The 19,669-nt window shown below is 38.9% G+C and overlaps 1 protein-coding gene across 1 annotated transcript in view; it reads left to right on the top strand.

Moving 5' to 3' along the window:
- The window catches only part of MAN1A2 (mannosidase alpha class 1A member 2), a 190,487-nt gene that overhangs the window by 34,025 nt on the left and 136,793 nt on the right, over nucleotides 1–19,669 (top strand). The window contains exon 2 of the mRNA XM_004771062.3: nucleotides 16,957–17,212. Coding sequence (XP_004771119.1) covers nucleotides 16,957–17,212 — 256 coding nt within the window. The remainder of the gene's footprint in view (nucleotides 1–16,956; nucleotides 17,213–19,669) is intronic.

The raw sequence follows: 19,669 nt of genomic DNA, 5'->3' as shown, positions 1-19,669 counted from the left end.
ATTATTATTGGTCCTGCCTTTCTAAGGTCTCTGATATTTGGTCCCGCTTCTCCATATCTACTTTATTTATTTAATTTTTTAAGATTTTATTTATTTAACAGAGATCACAAGTAGGCAGAGAGGCAGGCAGAGAGGAAGGGAAGCATGCTCCTTGCTGAGTAGAGAGCCTGATGCGGGGCTCGATCCTAGGATCCTGAGATCATTACCTGAGCTGAAGGCAGTGGCTTTAACTCACTGAGCCTCCCAGGCGCCCCTCCATATCTGCTTTAGATGGATTTTTATTAGGTCCTTATCATTTTTTGCTTGGGTGACCTCCTAACTCCCATTTCCTGTTTCATCTTCCTTCCTAACTCCCTTTCCCTCGCATTAGTCCTCCGGAGGCGTTGTTTTTTTGTTTTTAAAATTTAAGTTAGAGAGGAGTCAAGATGGCGGAGAAGTAGCATGCTGAGACTACTTCAGCTAGCAGGAGATCAGCTAGATAGCTTATCTAAAGATTGCAAACACCTACAAATCCATCGGCAGATCGAAGAAAGAAGTACAGCAATTCTAGAAACAGAAAAACAACCATTTTCTGAAAGGTAGGACGGGCGGAGAAGTGAATCCAAATGGCTAGAAGCTAGACCCCCGGGGGGAGGGGCCAGCTCCCAGCATGCGGCCAAGCAACGGAGCACAAAATCAGGACTTTTAAAAGTCTGTTCTGCCGAGGGAAATTGCTCCAGAGGCTAAACCGGGGTGAAGCCCATGCGGGGTCAGCGTGGCCTCAGGTCCCGCAGGGTCACAGAAGGATCAGGGGTGTTTGAGTGTCTCAGAGCTCACAGGTATTAGAATGGGAAAGCCGGCTACAGAGACAGAGCTGACAGTGAGCTCACAGCTCGGTGTAACCTTGAACCGGTCGCAGGCTTGGTGAGCTCGGAGCACGGCCAGAAGTCAGGCAGACGGGAGTTACTGGGCGCTGTTCTTTGAGGGCGCACTTAGGAGTGGGGACCTGGGCTCTCCGCTCCTCCGGGCTGGAGACCAGGAGGCCGCCATTTGTATTCCTGTCCTCCGGAACTCTACGGAAAGTGCTCAGGGAACAAAAGCTCCTGAAACCAAACCCGAGCGGATTACTCAGCCCGGCCCCTGGTAAGGGCGGTGCAATTCCGCCTGGGGCAAAGACACTTGTGAATCACTACAACAGGCCCCTCCCCCAGAAGATCAACAAGAAATCCAGCCGAGACCAAGTTCACCTACCAAGGAGTGCAGTTTCAATACCAAGGAGAGCAGCAGAATTCCAGAGGAGGAGAAAGCAAAGCACGGAACTCATGGCTTTCTCCTTATGATTCTTTAGTTTTGCAGTTAATTTAATTTTTTTTCCTTTTTCATTATTTTCTCTTCTTCTGCTAAAAATTTTTTAACTTACCCTTTTCTTTTTTAACGTTTTTTAACTACTTTATCTAATACATATATTTTTTTTTCTTTTTTATACTTTTCTTTATTCGTTTTCTTTTTTTAATTCTTTTCTTTCTTTTTTTTTTTTTTCTTTCTTTCGGAACCTCTTTTTATCCCCTTTCTCCCCCGTCACAATTTGGGATCTCTTCTGATTTGGTTAAAGCATATTTTCCTGGGGTTGTTGCCATCCTTTTAGTATTTTACTTGCTCCTTCATATACTCTTATCTGGACAAAATGACAAGGCGGAAAAATTCACCACAATAAGAAGAAAAGGAGGCAGTACCAAAGGCTAGGGACCTAATCAATACAGACATTGGTAATATGTCAGATCTAGAGTTCAGAATGACAATTCTCAAGGTTCTAGCCGGGCTCGAAAAAGGCATGGAAGATATTAGAGAAGCCTTCTCGGGAGATATAAAAGCCCTTTCTGGAGAAATAAAAGAACTAAAATCTAACCAAGTTGAAATAAAAAAAGCTATTAATGAGGTGCAATCAAAAATGGAGACCCTCACTGCTTGGATAAATGAGGCAGAAGAAAGAATTAGCGATATAGAAGATCAAATGACAGAGAATAAAGAAGCTGAGCAAAAGAGGGACAAACAGCTACTGGACCATGAGGGGAGAATTCGAGAGATAAGTGACACCATAAGACGAAACAACATTAGAATAATTGGGATTCCAGAAGAAGAAGAGAGAGGGGAGCAGAAGGTATACTGGAGAGAATATTTGGGGAGAATTTCCCCAATATGGCAAAGGGAACAAGCATCAAAATTCAGGAGGTTCAGAAAACGCCCCTCAAAATCAATAAGAATAGGCCCACACCCCGTCACCTAATTGTAAAATTTACAAGCCTTAGTGACAAAGAGAAAATCCTGAAAGCAGCCCGGGAAAAGAAGTTTGTAACATACAATGGTAAAAATATTAGATTGGCAGCAGGCTTATCCCCAGAGACCTGGCAGGCCAGAAAGAGCTGGCATGATCTATTCAGAGCACTAAATGAGAAAAACATGCAGCCAAGAATACTATATCCAGCTAGGCTATCATTGAAAATAGTAGGAGAGATTAAAAGCTTCCAGGACAAACAAAAACTGAAAGAATTTGCAAACACCAAACCAGCTCTAGAGAAAATATTGAAAGGGGTCCTCTAAGCAAAGAGAGAGCCTACAAGTGGTAGATCAGAAAGGAACAGAGACAATATACAGTAAGTCACCTTACAGGCAATACAGTGGCACTAAATTCCTATCTCTCAATAGTTACCCTGAATGTTAATGGGCTAAATGCCCCAATCAAAAGACACAGGGTATCAGAATGGATAAAAAAAAAACCAAAACCCATCTATATGTTGCCTACAAGAAACTCATTTTAGACCCGAAGACACCTCCAGATTTAAAGTGAGGGGGTGGAAAATGATTTCGCATGCTAATGGACATCAGAAGAAAGCAGGAGTGGCAATCCTTGTATCAGATCAATTAGATTTTAAGCCAAAGACTATAATAAGAGATGAGGAAGGAGACTATATCATACTCAAAGGGTCTGTCCAACAAGAAGATCTAACAATTTTAAATGTCTATGCCCCCAGCGTGGGAGCAGCCAACTATATAAACCAATCAATAATAAAATCAAAGAAACACATCAACAATAATACAGTAATACTAGGGGACTTTAACACTCCCCTCACTGAAATGGACAGATCATCCAAGCAAAAGATAAACAAGGAAATAAAGGTGTAAATGACACACTGGACCAGATGGACATCACAGATATATTCAGAACATTTCATCCCAAAGCAACAGAATACACATTCTTCTCTAGTGCACATGAACATTCTCCAGAATAGATCACATCCTCAGTCCTAAATCAGGACTCAACAGGTATCAAAAGATTGGGATCATTCCCTGCATATTTTCAGACCACAATGCTCTGAAGCTAGAACTCAACCACAAGAGGAAGTTTGGAAAGAACTCAAATACATGGAGACTAAACAGCATTCTTGTAAAGAATGAATGGGTCAACCGGGAAATTAAAGAAGAATTGAAAAAAATCATGGAAAGAAATGATAATGAAAATACAACGGTTCAAAATCTGTGGGACACAACAAAGGCAGTCCTGAGAGGAAAATATGTAGTGGTACAAGCCTTTCTCAAGAAACAAGAAAGGTCTCAGGTACAAAACCTATGCCTACACCTAAAGGAAGTGGAGAAAGAACAAGAAAGAAACCCTAAACCCAGCAGGAGAAGAGAAATCATAAAGATCAGAGCAGAAATCAATGAAATAGAAACCAAAAAAACAATAGAACAAATCAATGAAACTAGGAGCTGGTTCTGTGAAAGAATTAATAAAATTGATAAACCCCTGGCCAGACTTATCAAGAAGAAAAGAGAAAGGACCCAAGTAAATAAAATCATGAATGAAAAAGGAGAGATCACAACTAACACCAAAGAAAATACAGACAATTATAAGAACATACTATGAGCAACTCTACGCCGACAAATTTGACAATCTGGAAGAAATGGATGCATTCCTAGAAACATATAAACTACCACAACTGAACCAGGAAGAAATAGAAAGCCTGAACAGACCCATAACCAGTAGGAGATTGAAACAGTCATTAAAAATCTCCAAACAAAAGTCCAGGGCCAGACGGCTTCCCGGGGGAATTCTACCAAACATTTAAAGAAGAACTAATTCCTATTCTCCTGAAACTGTTCCAGAAAATAGAAATGGAAGGAAAACTTTTAAACTCATTTTATGAGGCCAGCATCACCTTAATCCCCAAACCAGACAAGGATCTCATCAAAAAAGAGAGCTCTAGACCAATATCCTTGATGAACACAGATGCAAAAATTCTCACCAAAATACTAGCCAATAGGATTCAACAGTACATTAAAAGGATTATTCACCACGACCAAGTGGGATTTATTCCATGGCTGTAAGGTTGGTTCAACATCCGCAAATCAATCAATGTGATACAACACATCAATAAAAGAAAGAACAAGAACCATATGATACTCTCAATAGATGCTGAAAAAGCATTTGACAAAGTACAGCATCCCTTCCTGATCAAAACTCTTCAAAGTGTAGGGATAGAGGGCACATACCTCAATATTCTCAAAGCCATTTATGAAAAACCCACTGCAAATATCATTCTCAATGGAGAAAAACTGAAAGTTTTTCTGCTAAGGTCAGGAACACGGCAGGGATGTCCATTATCACCACTGCTATTCAACATTGTACTAGAAGTCCTAGCCTCAGCAATCAGACAACAAAAGGAAATTAAAGGCATCCAGATTGGCAAAGAAGAAGTCAAACTATCACTCTTCACAGATGATATGATACTATATGTGGAAAACCCAAAAGACTCCACTCCAAAATGGCTAGAACTTGTACAGAAATTCAGTAAAGTGTCAGGATATAAAATCAATGCACAGAAATCAGATGCATTTCTTTACACCAACAACAAGACAGAAGAAAGAGAAATTAAGGAGTCAATCCCATTTACAATTGCACCCAAAACCATAAGATACCTAGGAATAAACCTAACTAAAGAGGCAAAGAATCTATACTCAGAAAACTATAAAGTATTCATGAAAGAAACTGAGGAAGACACAAGGAAATGGAAAAATGTTCCATGCTCCTGGATTGGAAGAACAAATATTGTGAAAATGTCTATGCTACCTAAAGCAATCTACACATTTAATGCAATTCCTATCAAAGTACCATCCATCTTTTTCAAAGAAATGGAACAAATAATCCTAAAATTTATATGGAACCAGAAAAGACCTCGAATAACCAAAGGAATATTGAAAAAGAAAGCCAATGTTGGTGGCATCACAATTCCGGACTTCAAACTCTATTACAAAACTGTCATCATCAAGACAGCATGGTACTGGCACAAAAACAGACACATAGATCAATGGAACAGAATAGAAAGCCCAGAAATAGACCCTCCACTCTATGGTCAACTAATCTTTGACAAAGCAGGAAAGAATGTCCAATGGAAGAAAGACAGCCTCTTCAATAAATCGTGTTGGGAAAATTGGACAGCCACATGCAGAAAAATGAAATTGGACCATTTCCTTACACCACACGAAAATAGACTCAAAATGGATGAAGGACCTCAATGTGAGAAAGGACTCCATCAAAATCCTTGAGGAGAACACAGGCAGCAACCTCTTCAACCTCAGCCGCAGCAACATCTTCCTAGGAACATCGCCAAAGGCAAGGGAAGCAAGGGCAAAAATGAACTATCGGGATTTTACCAAGATCAAAATCTTTTGCACAGCAAAGGAAACAGTTAACAAAACCAAAAGACAGCGGACAGAATCGGAGAAGATATTTGCAAACGACATAGCAGATAAAGGGCTCGTATCCAAAATCTATAAAGAACTTATCAAACTCAAACCCAAAGTACAAATAATCCAATCAAGAAATGGGCAGAGGACATGAACAGACATTTCTGCAAAGAAGACATCCAGATGGCCAACAGACACATGAAAAAGTGCTCCATATCACTCGGCATCAGGGAAATACAAATCAAAACCACAATGAGATATCACTTCACACCAGTCAGAATGGCTAAAAGTAATGTCAGGAAATGACAGATGCTGGCGAGGATGCAGAGAATGGGGAACCCTCCTATACTTGGTGGGAATGCAAGCTGGTGCAACCTCTCTGGAAAACAGCTTGGAGGTTCCTCAAAATGTTGAAAATAGAACTACCTTATGACCCAGCAATAGCACTACTGGGTATTTACCCTAAAGATACAAACGTAATGATCCGAAGGGGCACGTGCACCCGAATGTTCATAGCAGCAATGTCCACAATAGCCAAACTATGGAAAGAGCCTAGATGTCCATCAACAGATGAATGGATAAAGAAGATGTGATATATATACAGAATGGAATACTATGCAGCCATCAAAAGAAATGAAATCTTGCCATTTGCGACAACGTGGATGGAACTAGAACGTATCATGCTTAGCGAAATAAGTCAAGCGGAGAAAGACAACTATCATATGATCTCCCTGATATGAGTAAGTGGTGATGCAACATGGGGGCTTAGGGGGTAGGAGAAGAATCAATGAAACAAGATGGGATTGGGAGGGAGACAAACCATAAGTGACTCTTAATCTCACAAAACAAACTGAGGGTTGCTGGAGGGAGGGGGGTTGGGAGAAGGGGGGTGGGATTATGGGATTATGGTCATTGGCGAGGGTATGTGCTTTAGTGAGTGCTGTTAAGTGTGTAAGCTGGGCAATTCACAGACCTGTACCCCTGGGGATAAAAATGTATGTTTATAAAAAATAAGAAATTAAAAAATTAAAAAATTTAAGTAAGAGGTATGCCATTTTCAAGTAGATGTCATTCAGTGGCTTCCTTTTGTCATCAGGACGCAATGCAAGCTCAATTAAGATTTTGTCCTCTCCACCTTCCTTGTTATGTCCAGTCTGTTTTACTCTACTGTACCATACCACCTCCCACCACACACACTATTATTTAGTGGATACAGCAACTTATTTGCTAACTGGGGTGTTGGGTCACTTCTTCCATATCTTTACATACTATCCCTTCTATGCCTAGCATGCCCTTATTTTCTTGATCTGCCTGGAAAACTCATGTTTTTCATTTTAATTTGGATTTGGAGATCTTGCATTTCTTTCTTTCTTTTTTTTTTTTTTTTACTCCCAATATTTATTTTTATTTATTTTAGAGAGGAACAGGGCGGGGCAGAGGGAGAAGGGAGAGAGAATCCCAAGCAGAGTCACCTCTGAGCGCAGAGCCTAATGCGGGCCTCAGGCCCAATCCCTTGACCCAGAGATGGTGATCTGAACCAAAACCGAGTCAGGACTCTTAACCAACTGAGCCACCCAGGTACCCTGAAGATCATGCATTTCTAAGCTATTTTCCTATGTAAATCTTCTCAAGGCATACGTGTGCTTAGAGAATACCTTTTCTGTGGATATCTTACTACTTCAGTCTAACCTAAAGTCCCTGGTATACCACCTGTAGTTATTTATGTTTTTGTGATCCACTCATTTTATATTTACTTAGTTTGCATTTTTATTGGATTGTTAACTCCTGTGGGCAAATAATATTTTATTTTTCTTTGTATTCCCTACACCTAGCTAAGTGCCCCTCACATTTGGTAAATATTTTTTATTATTGAGTTAAGCTGAAATTAATTCAGTGACTGATAACTAGTGATTTAATCTGAAATCACAATTAACTCAAACTAAAATTCCCTAAAATGTAGTCAGATTGATCTATAACAGTTCTCTGTTGTAAACAATTTTTTTAAATGACCATATGGATGACCTATATCTGCCAAATTTAAGATAGAGACAGTGAGTTGTGTTGATGGTTCATGAGCTGCATTATTAAAATGGGAACATGAAAGAACTTGGTATTATATAGGGTGCACATGATCAGAGTAAGTGGATTTGGTATGGAGATTTGAGGGTCATTGGATTTCTCAGGGAATTTTTTTTCACTTTGAATCTCTTTCAGTTTTTTTCAGGTGACTGACCAGTTGTACTGATGAACAGTTGGGCTTTCCTTTTAATGTGTTTTCTTAAGAATGGATTCACTCTTGCGGAATAGGGAACCTAAATGTGATAGAATTCATGCTTTTTGGTTCTTAACTACAAATCAGTACACCAGAAGGTACACGGTTTAGCTTAAAAGGGTAACATTCAGAAAGTTCTTTGTCATTTGTATGGTAGTGTGTTCTGTGCATGTAGAATGCATTCATTTGCTGTGAAGAATTATCCTACACCATATTTGTGAATAACCCTCGGAAAATAATTAGCATGGTTTTATCTTTTAGTTAGCTTGAGTTTCAGGAGTTCAACCTTTATGACCTTGAAGCAGTGGCATTTCTTTTTGGAAGGTCTTAAATTCTTCTAGGCACTTGTCACTAAGCCCGGTAGAATATTCTTACTCTAGTATATTTTGTATCTCTTGCTGACTATCTTATGGTTGTTTCCTAAAACCATTCTTGGCCTATGATTGTGCACAAATAGCTATTTATATAATTACCTCACAGATTTTTGTTGTGCTTTCTTGGATCCTGAAGTTTCTTTAGAGTGTTTTTAAAATACAGGATATTTGAAAGGTTAATATTTTATAATTAAGAACAAAGCCATCATGGGATACATGGATGGCTCAGTTGGTTGGGTGGCTGCCGTGGCCCAGGTCATGATCTCAGGGTCCTGGAATTCAGGGTCCTGGGACTGAGCCCTGCTTAATGGGCAATCTGCTTTTCCCTCTCTCTCTGTCCCTTATCTTCCCCCTCCTCCCACTTGTGCTCTGTCTCTCTCTCTCAAATAAATAAAATCTTAAAAAATTTTTTTTTTAAAGGCCATCATATAGGGCCTATCATATAGGTCATTGTCATTTATCTTTTGGAATATAGCATTATGTTTTTGATTCATTCAGCATGTTTTTTAGTCAGCTCATAGTGTTATTAAAATTTGGAGATTAGTAAGAGTCACTGTGATAAAATTCCTCACTTTTAATGCTTTAGAAAAGTTATCTGACAAAGTCTTTAAGGGCTTTTATGCTTCTTAAATCTAAATTGGAAGACAGGGCCTGGAAGTCTTAGCAGTGAAATAATGGGTGTGAATGAAAGCTGATGTAAACAGTGGCTTTACCTTAAGAGAAAGGAATGTGTCAGTGGAAGTTTGAATGCTTGGAGTCTAGAAAGGTGAGACCCAAAAAGGGTAGGAAGGAAAGGCAGTGATGTTTATTGGGTGTCTGCTTTCTGTTCATTTTTTTCCCTTCCTTGCTGCACTCTTATTTCTGATAATTTGTAGGTTCTTTGGGTTTCCTATGTATAAATCATATTATCTATGACAGAAGACTTTGAACTGTTTCTTAACATTTTCATCTTTTACTTTGCTGGCTAAGACATCTAGTACAATCAAATAAAATTTGGATGGTGAGCTTTCTTACATATTTCCCTCATTTTGAAGGGACTGCTTCTAAGGTTTTACTGTTTAGATTGCTATTTGCTCTAGGTTTTGGATTAGGTTGAAAAAGGTCTCTTTTTCTCCTTTGCTCTAAGGTTTTATTTTTTTTAAGATTTTATTTTTTAAATAATCTCCTCTGCCCAAGGTGGGACTTGAGTTACAACTCTTAAGAACAAGAGTTGTAGGCCTTACTGACTGAGCCAGCCAGGCGCCCCTTGCTCTAAGGTTTTAAAATCAGGAATGGATGTTGAATTTTATCACTTTACTTTTCTGTTTCTACTGAGTGATTGACATAATTTTATTCTTTAATAATAGGTAAATTAATGGATGGAATTTTCTAATGTTAAGCTATTGTTTCTGGAGTAAGTTATGATTATAACTGATCATAATAGTTATGATGAATTATTTTTTCCATGTTTTATTATTGTTGTTAACTTTGCTGATATTTTTAAAACAAAAAAAATCTTGTTTGTGAATGAACTTAGCCTGTGATTGTCCCTTTTCCATATTAATCATTCACTTCTGTTTTGGACATGTCGGACTGGCAAATAGTCGATGGCAATGTCTTACATATTGTTAGAATTTGGATTTGGAGTACTTAGTAACCTGGGAAAGGTTGACTGTATATGTGTGTGTGTGTATGTATATATATGTATGTATATGTATGTATATGTATATATACACACACACACACAGTCAGCCTTTCCCAGGTTATATATGTGTGTGTGTACATGTGTGTGTATGTGTATATACATATATATGTGGACATATATGTGTGGACATACATACATACATATGTATGTATATATGTATACATGTTCATGTATGTATATGTATATGTATAACATGGACAATGTGGACACTGACACACACATATGTGTGTGTATATGTATATACACACGTATATATACACACATATATATATATATAACCTGGGAAAGGCTGACTGTGTGTGTGTGTGTGTGTGTGTGTATGTATGTATATATACATATATATATACACACACATACACACATGTATATATAATAGTTGAGAAAATACAGTTGGTTGATGTTGACTAGGAAGAGTACATAGAGTACTCTTTAACAGAAGTGGAGATGGAATACGACATTTTTGGGGCAACTGGTTGTGGTAAAACCTGTGATTAGTTTGTTGGAAAGGCAAGTGTGAGGAAGAGGTGGTTTCAAAGGATGGATAAACTTGGTTATCAGTTTTTAACTGTGATGGATAGAAGCGTGATGTGAGGTTAAGGAAAGTAGAAATGGCAAGTGTGCTTTTGAAAAAGTATAGTGATAGAAGGAAGGGGGCACTGGTAAAGGTGGACACAGGCAGTTTGGAGGGAAGTTTTTATTATTGATTTAGTTTTAAGGATGGATGAAACTTCATGTTCCTTAGGTGAAGCATAGAGAGGGAGAGAGTATTTGTATATCCCCCTCAATCTTTGCCAAATAAGACTTCAATGTAATTTTATGTATCCTTATGTAATTGAGGATTGTATTTGCCCTTCAGAATGTTTCCAAACATGACTTATTTTAGTACTCTAATTGGAGAGGGAAATTTATCACCTGATGAGTTTCTTTCTGGCAAATCAGCCCTCAGATACTAATGAAAGCCTCAGGGAAAGAGAACATTTTGGTTGGAGAGTGAGTAGTTCAGTTAATATTAGGTCATTTTACCAAGCATAAAAGTCACAAAACAACAGTGGCTTAAGCAAGATAAAAGCTTATTTGTGATCACACAAATTCTATAGGGCAGTTTCAGTAAGGGAGTCTGAGAAATAGATTTTATTTTTAGCAGGAGCATGTGTTTAGCTAAAAAGTGAGGGCTATAGGATGAAAGAAAAAGGGAGGAAAGATTGAGAAATTGTGTTTGTATCTACACAGCAAGAGACAAAGTCTTAAATACAATTCATCTCTTACATGAAAGGTGCTATTTGCATAAATGTTTAAGAAGTCAAAATGCATATGCTTGTGTCTAGGCTCTCTATTTACTAGCTCTATGACCCTGAACAAATTACTAAATTTTTCTCTTTGTGCCATAGTATTTTTCTAATAAGATGGAGAACAGTGCTTAATAGAGGGTACCTCATAAATTGGTGTGAGAATTAAATAAGATAATCTAAGTCATTGACTAAACCAGTGTCTTACATGATTTAAGCCACAATAGCTGTTGTCATTTGCCTTTGCTTTTCAAGGACCAAGGGTGCATGGAAGGACAAAACAAAAACAAAACAACAACAACAAGTCCTTACATTATGTATAGGGTATCAAAAAGTGAGTTAAATATTACACATAAAGATGTAATTGGTAGAAAGCAATTTCAGATTTCATGAGAACCAGTATATGTAAGACTGGATTTTATTGGAAGCCTTGGAAGGTGTCCAGAGTTAGCCTAGCTTCATAGTTTAAGTTTCATCTCTCCACAAGACAACATCACTTCTGACACCACCTGCAATTTCAGGGATCTCCCACAACCACCCTCAGGTTTGGTAATTTGCTAGCAGTCATAGAGCTTAACTGAAAGCTGTTAAACTTACAGAAGAATTATAGATTATAGGGAGAGGATAGAGTTTACAGTCAGCCAAAGGAGGAAGCACATTGGGTAAAGTCCAGGAAGGTTCCAGATGTGGAGCTTCTAGTGTCTTCTCCCCACAGAGTGTGCCAGCATGTATTGCTAACCAGGTATTCAGAGTTTTTATTGAGGCTTTGTTAAATAGGCGCAATTAATTGATTGCCCACATGATTGAACTCATTCTCAGTAAAACTGTTTTACCCAGAACCCTCACCCAAAGTCATAGAGTTGGTGTTTCTAGTGTGGCCTGCCTTAACTCTAGGACTCTCAGATGTGGCCAGCCCCACCCTAAGGTTGGGTATGGCCAGCACTCACCATGAAGAAGAATGCTTTAGTCAGATATGAAAGATAACCTCCCAGAAGTTGAGGTATGATAAAGGCCAGACTTCTCTTTGGATGGGGCAGATTGTTTACTGCACAGAAAGATAAAAGGCACTGATGGAAAGGTAGCGGAAACATATACAGGTGCAAGTTCAACGTTGATATCTGTTGAAGATATCAAAGTTACAAAAAATCTTCAAAATACATAAGTAAAAGATGAACTAAGTGAAAAGAGTTGATTTAGCTGGTGTAATGGCAAATCTGGAAATTTGGCCACTAAAAATTTGAAGAGCCCCTTGAAAGGAGACCAAAATGAAAATAAAAATTTGATATGTGTATGTAGAGAGAAGAAAACTATCAGAGAGATTAGGGTGTTTGATATAATTAATGGTTACATTTTATGAAGTGCTTCTACTTACCTTGGATACCAGTAGCCAAGTGGTGTAGTTGGGGTAGTATTAATATGTGTTTACCCAGAAAGTACTGATCTTGTGGGTTTTTAATGATTTGTGTCGGATTGCAGAGTAAGTTGGGGCAGAGCTGGAAAGGAATTGTCTCCTGGCCTTTGGATTAAGTACTTTTACCTTGGGTGTTTTTTGTCCTCAACTATAAAATGACTCTTCTCGGCACCCAGTTAATGGGAGATTCAGCTCAGTTCCTTGGGACTCCGGAGTTCCTGATGAGGACTAGACTGGTCTTTCTTTGAACTCCAAGTTATGGTGGTTATTCCATGCTGACTGTATTCACTAAACTGCTAAACAAAAAATTATTTTGAGGGACAGATGCAAATTTATAGATCTTTAGGTTTTCAAAATATTTCTGAATGAGACCACACAAGTATTGCAACAGTATAGGTTCTGCTGAACAACGTTTGGATGCCATAACAATAGCAAAAGTGGGGTAAAGTGACTGGGGGCTTTCTTATAGAGTACTAAAATTTAGATGGTTCAGTTTTTTTAATTTTTAAAAATAACTGTGTAATTTGAAGATTGTTTACATATACATGTTGCTCTCAAATATACTTCTTTGCTTTTAGAGGAATCATTGCTATTAGTATTTAATTAGTAAAAATAGTGAATGAAAATGGGCTTCCCAGTACTCATGCTCATTATGCCTTTTATTTCTAAGGTGATCTTGAAGGCCCCAGCTGCTGTTATGGGCATATGGGCAAAGGAGTCAGGAATGGAAAAGAGAGGGCATAGTTCTCTGCTAGTTCTGCAGGAGGTGAGCCACATTTTAAGAGCATTTGGTGCCCTCTAAATCCTTGTAGGTTTGCCCATAAGTGTTATGTCATTCAGTGCAGGGATGCTGAAAAGTTGCAAGGTGTCCCTGGGTATTGGTCCCTGGTGTCTGAGGACAATGATGTTATCCCTGATCATTAAATGGCTCTGTGTGTGTGTGTGTGCGTGTGTGGTGAGGAAGAGGATAGGTGGTAAGGGAAGGAAGGAAACTTGTGTTGATAAGGACTTCTCTGTACTCTTAGACTCCTGTGTCATCTCATCCATTCCTCATAACAGTCTTGTAAGGGTGGTGGGGATACTCTTCACAGATGGGAAAAGAAGCTTCAGAGAGGTGATACACATCTAATGTCACACAGTGAAAAAGTGGCAGGTTCTACCAAAGCCTTAGTTGGTTGATAGCATAGTTTGAGAATATTCATCTGTGACAGTGTTTCATGGCATGCTAAAAGGGGTGTGCTAGAAGGGGATTGTGACTAAAAAAGGTTGGGCAGTATTATGCTAGGCACCTTTATTGCAGAACTTCGCAGAGCCTTTAAAATACCCATGTGCATTGTGAAGCTTTGGAGAGGGACAGTGAATGTATTGTGGCCCTTAGGGTGGGCTCGAGAAGGCGGCATGTAATCCCCAGCTGTTGGTGGAGGTTTGCTGGTGCATGAGGGTGCTTCTAAAGTGATGCCCAGGTGAGCCATTGCACACATGGTGGGGGCTTCCATGTGCCTTTCAGTGGTAACATGGTGCTTGGAGCTAGAAAGGGGAAGCATTGTTCCTGACGGAGTCTCTCCCACTCATCAGTCTCTGCCCTTGAAAGAACCAGTCCTTCCTGTTTGATGGTACTCTTCTTTGGGACTTAGTCCCAGGCCTACTGCTTTCCTCACTGTGTGCATTGTTTGCTCACTAAATGAGGGTGTTGGGAACATTCTCAGGTGGAAGTGACAGAACACCTAACTGGTTCAGCTTCATAGACCCCGAAATCTGGAGACTGGCAGTTGAAGGCCCTGGTAGCAACCTAATGATATCAGCAGCACTTTATGTCTTTCTTTTCTTTTCCTGAATGATGTTGTTCATTTATCCCTGAGCCTTTTGCCTGCAAAATGGCTGTCACAGTTTTAGGCATCACAACCACAGCTGAAGATAGGAGTAGGTATTTTGATAGGTTTGGTCTTAGTAGCTAACGGGCCCTTTTCTCAAATGGTTCTGTCCATTTTTTAATTCCAAAAGGAAATTATTTCCTAGAGTCCTCCTTTGCCTCTGTGGTTGGAATAGGGTTGTGTGATCACCTCTAGCTGCAGGGGCATTTGAGAGAGACTTGGTTGACATAGACGCATTATTTGTGGGCTGGGCACAGTGTTTCTCTGTTGGTAAGGAGAGGGGGGCAGTTTGGAAGGCAGACGATGCCCTTTTTTGCCCGAGTCTCCTGAACGGAGCAGCCCAGAATTGCTCATGAATTCACCCACGGGCCAGCTTTGGCTTATCCTTGCTGCAGTCTTCCCACCTCCACTCTGTCTGGAGGCCCCGTGGATTCTTTCTCCCTGCCTTCAGGTGCCTCTTTGCCCTGTCTCTGGTGGTCTCTCCTGTTTCCCTCATCAGCCCCTCTTTACTGCTAGCAATCCAGTTTTTTCTCTAAACATTTAACATTTTATTTTTAATATTAGGCTGTAAACTGGTATTTTTCTCTGGATGTTCTGTGATTTTTAAACACATATATGTATTCCCATAATCACGATAATTGGGTTACATAACAATGCTTTCATCCCCCAAAACTCTCTTATGTGTTATTCCTTTAAAGGTAATTCTCTCCCAACCATACTTCCTGGCAACCACTGACCTACTCACCATCCTTAGATTTTTGTCTTTTTGAGAATGTCATGTAAAAGGAATAAAGTGGAATGTAATGTTTTGAGATGGGCTTCTTTCATTCACGGAGTAATACCTTTGAAATTCATTCAAGTGTGTATGAATAGTTTCTTTTTATTTTGAGTAGTATTCCATAGTGTGGCTAGACCACAGTATAAACAGTGATTTGTTTATTTACTTGGTGAAGGATACCTCAGTGGTTTTCAGTTTTTGCCCATTATGGGTAAAGTCATTATAAACATTTCTGTATAGGATTTTCCCTCCAGTGTTTTTTAGAAATTGTGCTAGGATACACATAACACTTAATACTTTAGCTAATTTTAAGTGTACAGTGTGTTGGTATTAAATGCATTTGTATTGTTTTGTGACCATTTCCAGAACTCTCGATCTTGCAAAACTGAAGCTCTACCCCTTAAAACAGTGACTTCCCATTTCCCTTTCTCCCCCCATCCTATGGCAACGAACCACTATTCTACTCTGTAGGATTTTGTTTATCCTAAATATCTCACATAAGTGGAATCATATAGTACTTGTCCTTTTGTGATGGGCTTATGAATAGGTTTTTTATGAACATACACCTTCACTTTGCTGGGATAAATTTCCAGTGCAGTTGCTGAATTTTGTGGTAATTACATATTGAATTTCTTAAGAAACTGGCTGTTCCATTTTCTGTTTCCAACAGCAATGTTGTAGGTCCGGTAGAGTTTGAATTGAATGTCTAGAGAGTTGACTCTGGTGACTACTGAGATATTTACCCTTAGAGCAGTCATCATTGGCTGATGTCGAAAACAGTAACTACCACTCCTGTATTCATTCATGTGGATGGGGGTAGAAGTGGAGAGAAGATTAAGCTCTCACAAAAGTAGGCCAGGGTAGAAAACCCTGTAAGTGTCCACTGCGGTTGTGGTGTCCAAACCTGTGTGCATACCAGAATTCATCAGAGGAGCTCTTCGTAAAACACAGTCATGGGTTTCATAGAGACCTACTGAATTGGAATTTGTTCTCAATTCCCACAACACTTGGGAATTGTGTTAAGATCTGTAGGATTTTCAAAATATAAAAGTTTTAGAAGCATATCATGTACTAATAATAATAAATGAAAAGTTTCCCTAGATCTTCTCTTTTCCACTTATCACTTTCCTTGACCCTGTATTTATATTTTTGTCCCTTCCCCATACTTAATTCTGTTTTTATTTTCTCTCCCCCGTCTTGTTTTTGCTCTGTTTTTTTTTTTTCTCCCTCCCCCTCCCTTTTCTTTCTTCATGTCTTCTGATAAGTTACTGATTGTTCTTTGCTCTGTTCTCACTGCTCCTGCAATTGTAACTTTCTTTCTAGGTTCCCTCTTCCACCTTGTAAAGTGTTTGGTCTTCAGCATCCAGGGCTTATAACAAGTTATATTTATCCTATTTGGGCAGATAAATCTGAGTCTCTTTCACAGATCATCCTTACCTTTTAATGGCTGGAGTACGAAACTTCTAACAGGGTTTGGCTCAGGAAACTTTAAATTTTAGGTTCAAAGATTGAAGTTCTTAAGGATCATTCTTACCAGACCTTTTTTTATTCTCTTATAGGGAAGAAGAGGAACGTTTGAGAAATAAAATTCGAGCAGATCACGAGAAGGCCTTGGAAGAAGCAAAAGAAAAATTAAAAAAGTCGAGAGAGGAAATTCGAGCAGAAATTCAGACGGAGAAAAATAAGGTAGTCCAAGAGATGAAGGCAAAAGAGAAGAAGCCACTGCCACCAGTCCCTATACCAAATCTAATAGGAATAAATGGTGGAGACCCAGAAGATAATGACATAAGAAAGAAAAGGGAAAAAATTAAAGAGGTAATAAAACAAGATTTATGATGTGGAGAGGTTATGGTATTTGACTAGATTTAAATGTATATGCCTTTGTATCATCTATGGTGTCATACTTTGTTCTTGTTTGTTTTGGGGTCATGCTCATAGTTCAGATTCCAAGTTGGCAATAATCTTTCTTAATAGGGATTATAAAATAATTATTGGACACTTGAAATTTTGATATAATGTTGTTTGGATCATTCTACCACTCTCTGTTGAGGGAGCTTTTGATATCCAACATTTTATAAATAATGGAGAATAGATCTATAAATAATTTATCATTGAATAAGAAATTTCTGAAGTGTTTAGTTACAAGGGACTCTGCTAGATACTATGCAAATCTCCTCATAAACATGCCTCTGAAAAATTAGCATTTTATCTGCCATCTTTTAAAGAATAGGTCATCAAACCCTTCTGCCCTACTGCAGATATCTTCCAAAGAGTCTCAAAAGATTAAAGAATGGGGACTGATTGACTTCAGGATTCTTTAAATGTTTAGTCTCAGAAGTCTTTCAAATTGTTATTCTAGGAATTATTTGGAGATAAAGAGAATGCCATGGTATGTGTGTGTGTGTGTAGGGAGGGGGCGGAATTTAGTGAATACTACAGTTAAGTTTTGTTAACTAGAACTCCTGCTGATTCTTGGTAAAGTACTGCCTGTGAAGAAAAAGGTTTTGTCAGGTTGTAACAGCATCAGCAATATTTCAAAGGGATTATTTATCATAAAAGAAGATGGTAAGTTTAGTTCGAATAGTTAAATATCTATTTGGAAATATTCTAGTAATGATTATGAAAGACTTAGCAGGTACGTAAAGCTTGGTCTTATTTATGAATTATTATAAAACCTTGACCTTAATGGAATCAAACTAGAGCTGTACTCTGATGTTACCTCAGCTCTGGAGACTGTCTTAATGTGCTGGCTGCTGTAGGCACTTTATTTGGACTGTATTGAGAAACATTGATAGATTTTTTTTTTTTCCTGAGATGACTGACCTGCTAGTTTTTAGATGTAATTAGAATTTATTGAAACACTTTCCTATGTACATAATAATTCAAATAACAGTGTGTGTTTAGGGGACTCCCAAGACCACCACAGCCTTAGTGATTTACTGGAAGTATTCCCAGAACTCAACAAAGCAGTTGTTTTCATGGTTTGGGTTTATTGCAGCAGTAGCATGCAGATTAAAATTAGTAATAGGAAAGGCCCATATGAGAGAGTCCAGTACATACCAGATGCAAGTTTCTAGCTGTCCCCTTTCGGTGGAGTGGTATGGACAGTGTTTAAGTGTCCAGCAATGATGTATGGTAAGGAAGTATCGTCAACCAGGGAAGTCCACCTGAGCCTTGCTGTCCAGGGCTTTTATTTGAGGTTCATTATGTAGGCGTGACTGACCTTAGTTCTCTAACACCTCCAAGAGGTCAGGCTGATATCATGTAACCCAAGGCCCCCACCATAAATCACATTGTAAGCAGAAACTGTTCACATGGCCCAAGGCTACACTTAATCGAAGGTACTCTAAAAGGCAGGGTAATAAGATTTAGTGGTTATTTTCTAGGAGTCTGGCACAGGGCAAATCTTTCTTTGGAATGTACAGGGTTTGGACAGCCTAGACCTGGTGAGTTAACCCTTTAATATCCATATATCCAGTGTTCTTACAAGTCAACATGAAACATTTTAAGACCTCCTGTACAGGTAGGCTCCTGTTAAACATTATGGTCACTGGCTTAGCAGGCAGAGAAAGTTGAACCTTAAGCTTATAGGGGAAGAAACTAACAAGAGACAAGATGATGTGAACTGAGGAATACCTGAAAGTTTCAAGGATTAGAGACATTGGTTACTTCTGAAGGAAGGGGTATAAAATGACATTAGAAAGGGATTATTTGAACATTTTAAAAAGTGCTCATAACTCTTAGATCTCCAGTTCTCCAGCTTAGGCATCCTAGCTGCTGCCTTCCCTTCCCCAACAGAAGACTAGAGTATACTGTAGCTTTTTGAGGGATAAATTAGAAGAGGTCTGAATTTGGGGAATACCAGTTATGGCTGGTATTCTGACCAAAAAATGTGGTCAGAGAGGAGGGAATAAGTGAAAAGTGTTCTGAATATTGAGACCACTTTCTCCTGCTCAACTCTCCGAATTCTGGCAGCCAGGTTTTCATATTCAATAAGCAGAAGACGGGCGGACTTCTCTGGGGAGACTGGCCCAAGAGAAAAGATCTAGAGTGTTCCTCAGTGAAAACCCCTGGGTTCACCTGTAGTCCCTAAGATGAGGCTCAGCTCAAGTTTGGCTCATTCACTGACAGCATTTAATTATCTTGTAAGTGCCTCCCTCTGATGTGAAGAACAAACCAAAGATCACTAGGCATTTCAGGAAAGTTTCTTACATTAGAAAACAAAACAGATGGAAGAATTCAGGAATTCAGAGAATATAGAAACAATATGGG

Source organism: Mustela putorius, unplaced genomic scaffold (assembly GCF_011764305.1).
Source record: "Mustela putorius furo isolate JIRA1106 unplaced genomic scaffold, ASM1176430v1.1 tig00000585_pilon_pilon_pilon, whole genome shotgun sequence".
Classification (NCBI taxonomy): domain Eukaryota; kingdom Metazoa; phylum Chordata; class Mammalia; order Carnivora; family Mustelidae; genus Mustela; species Mustela putorius.
This window is presented reverse-complemented; position numbering and strand designations above follow the sequence as displayed.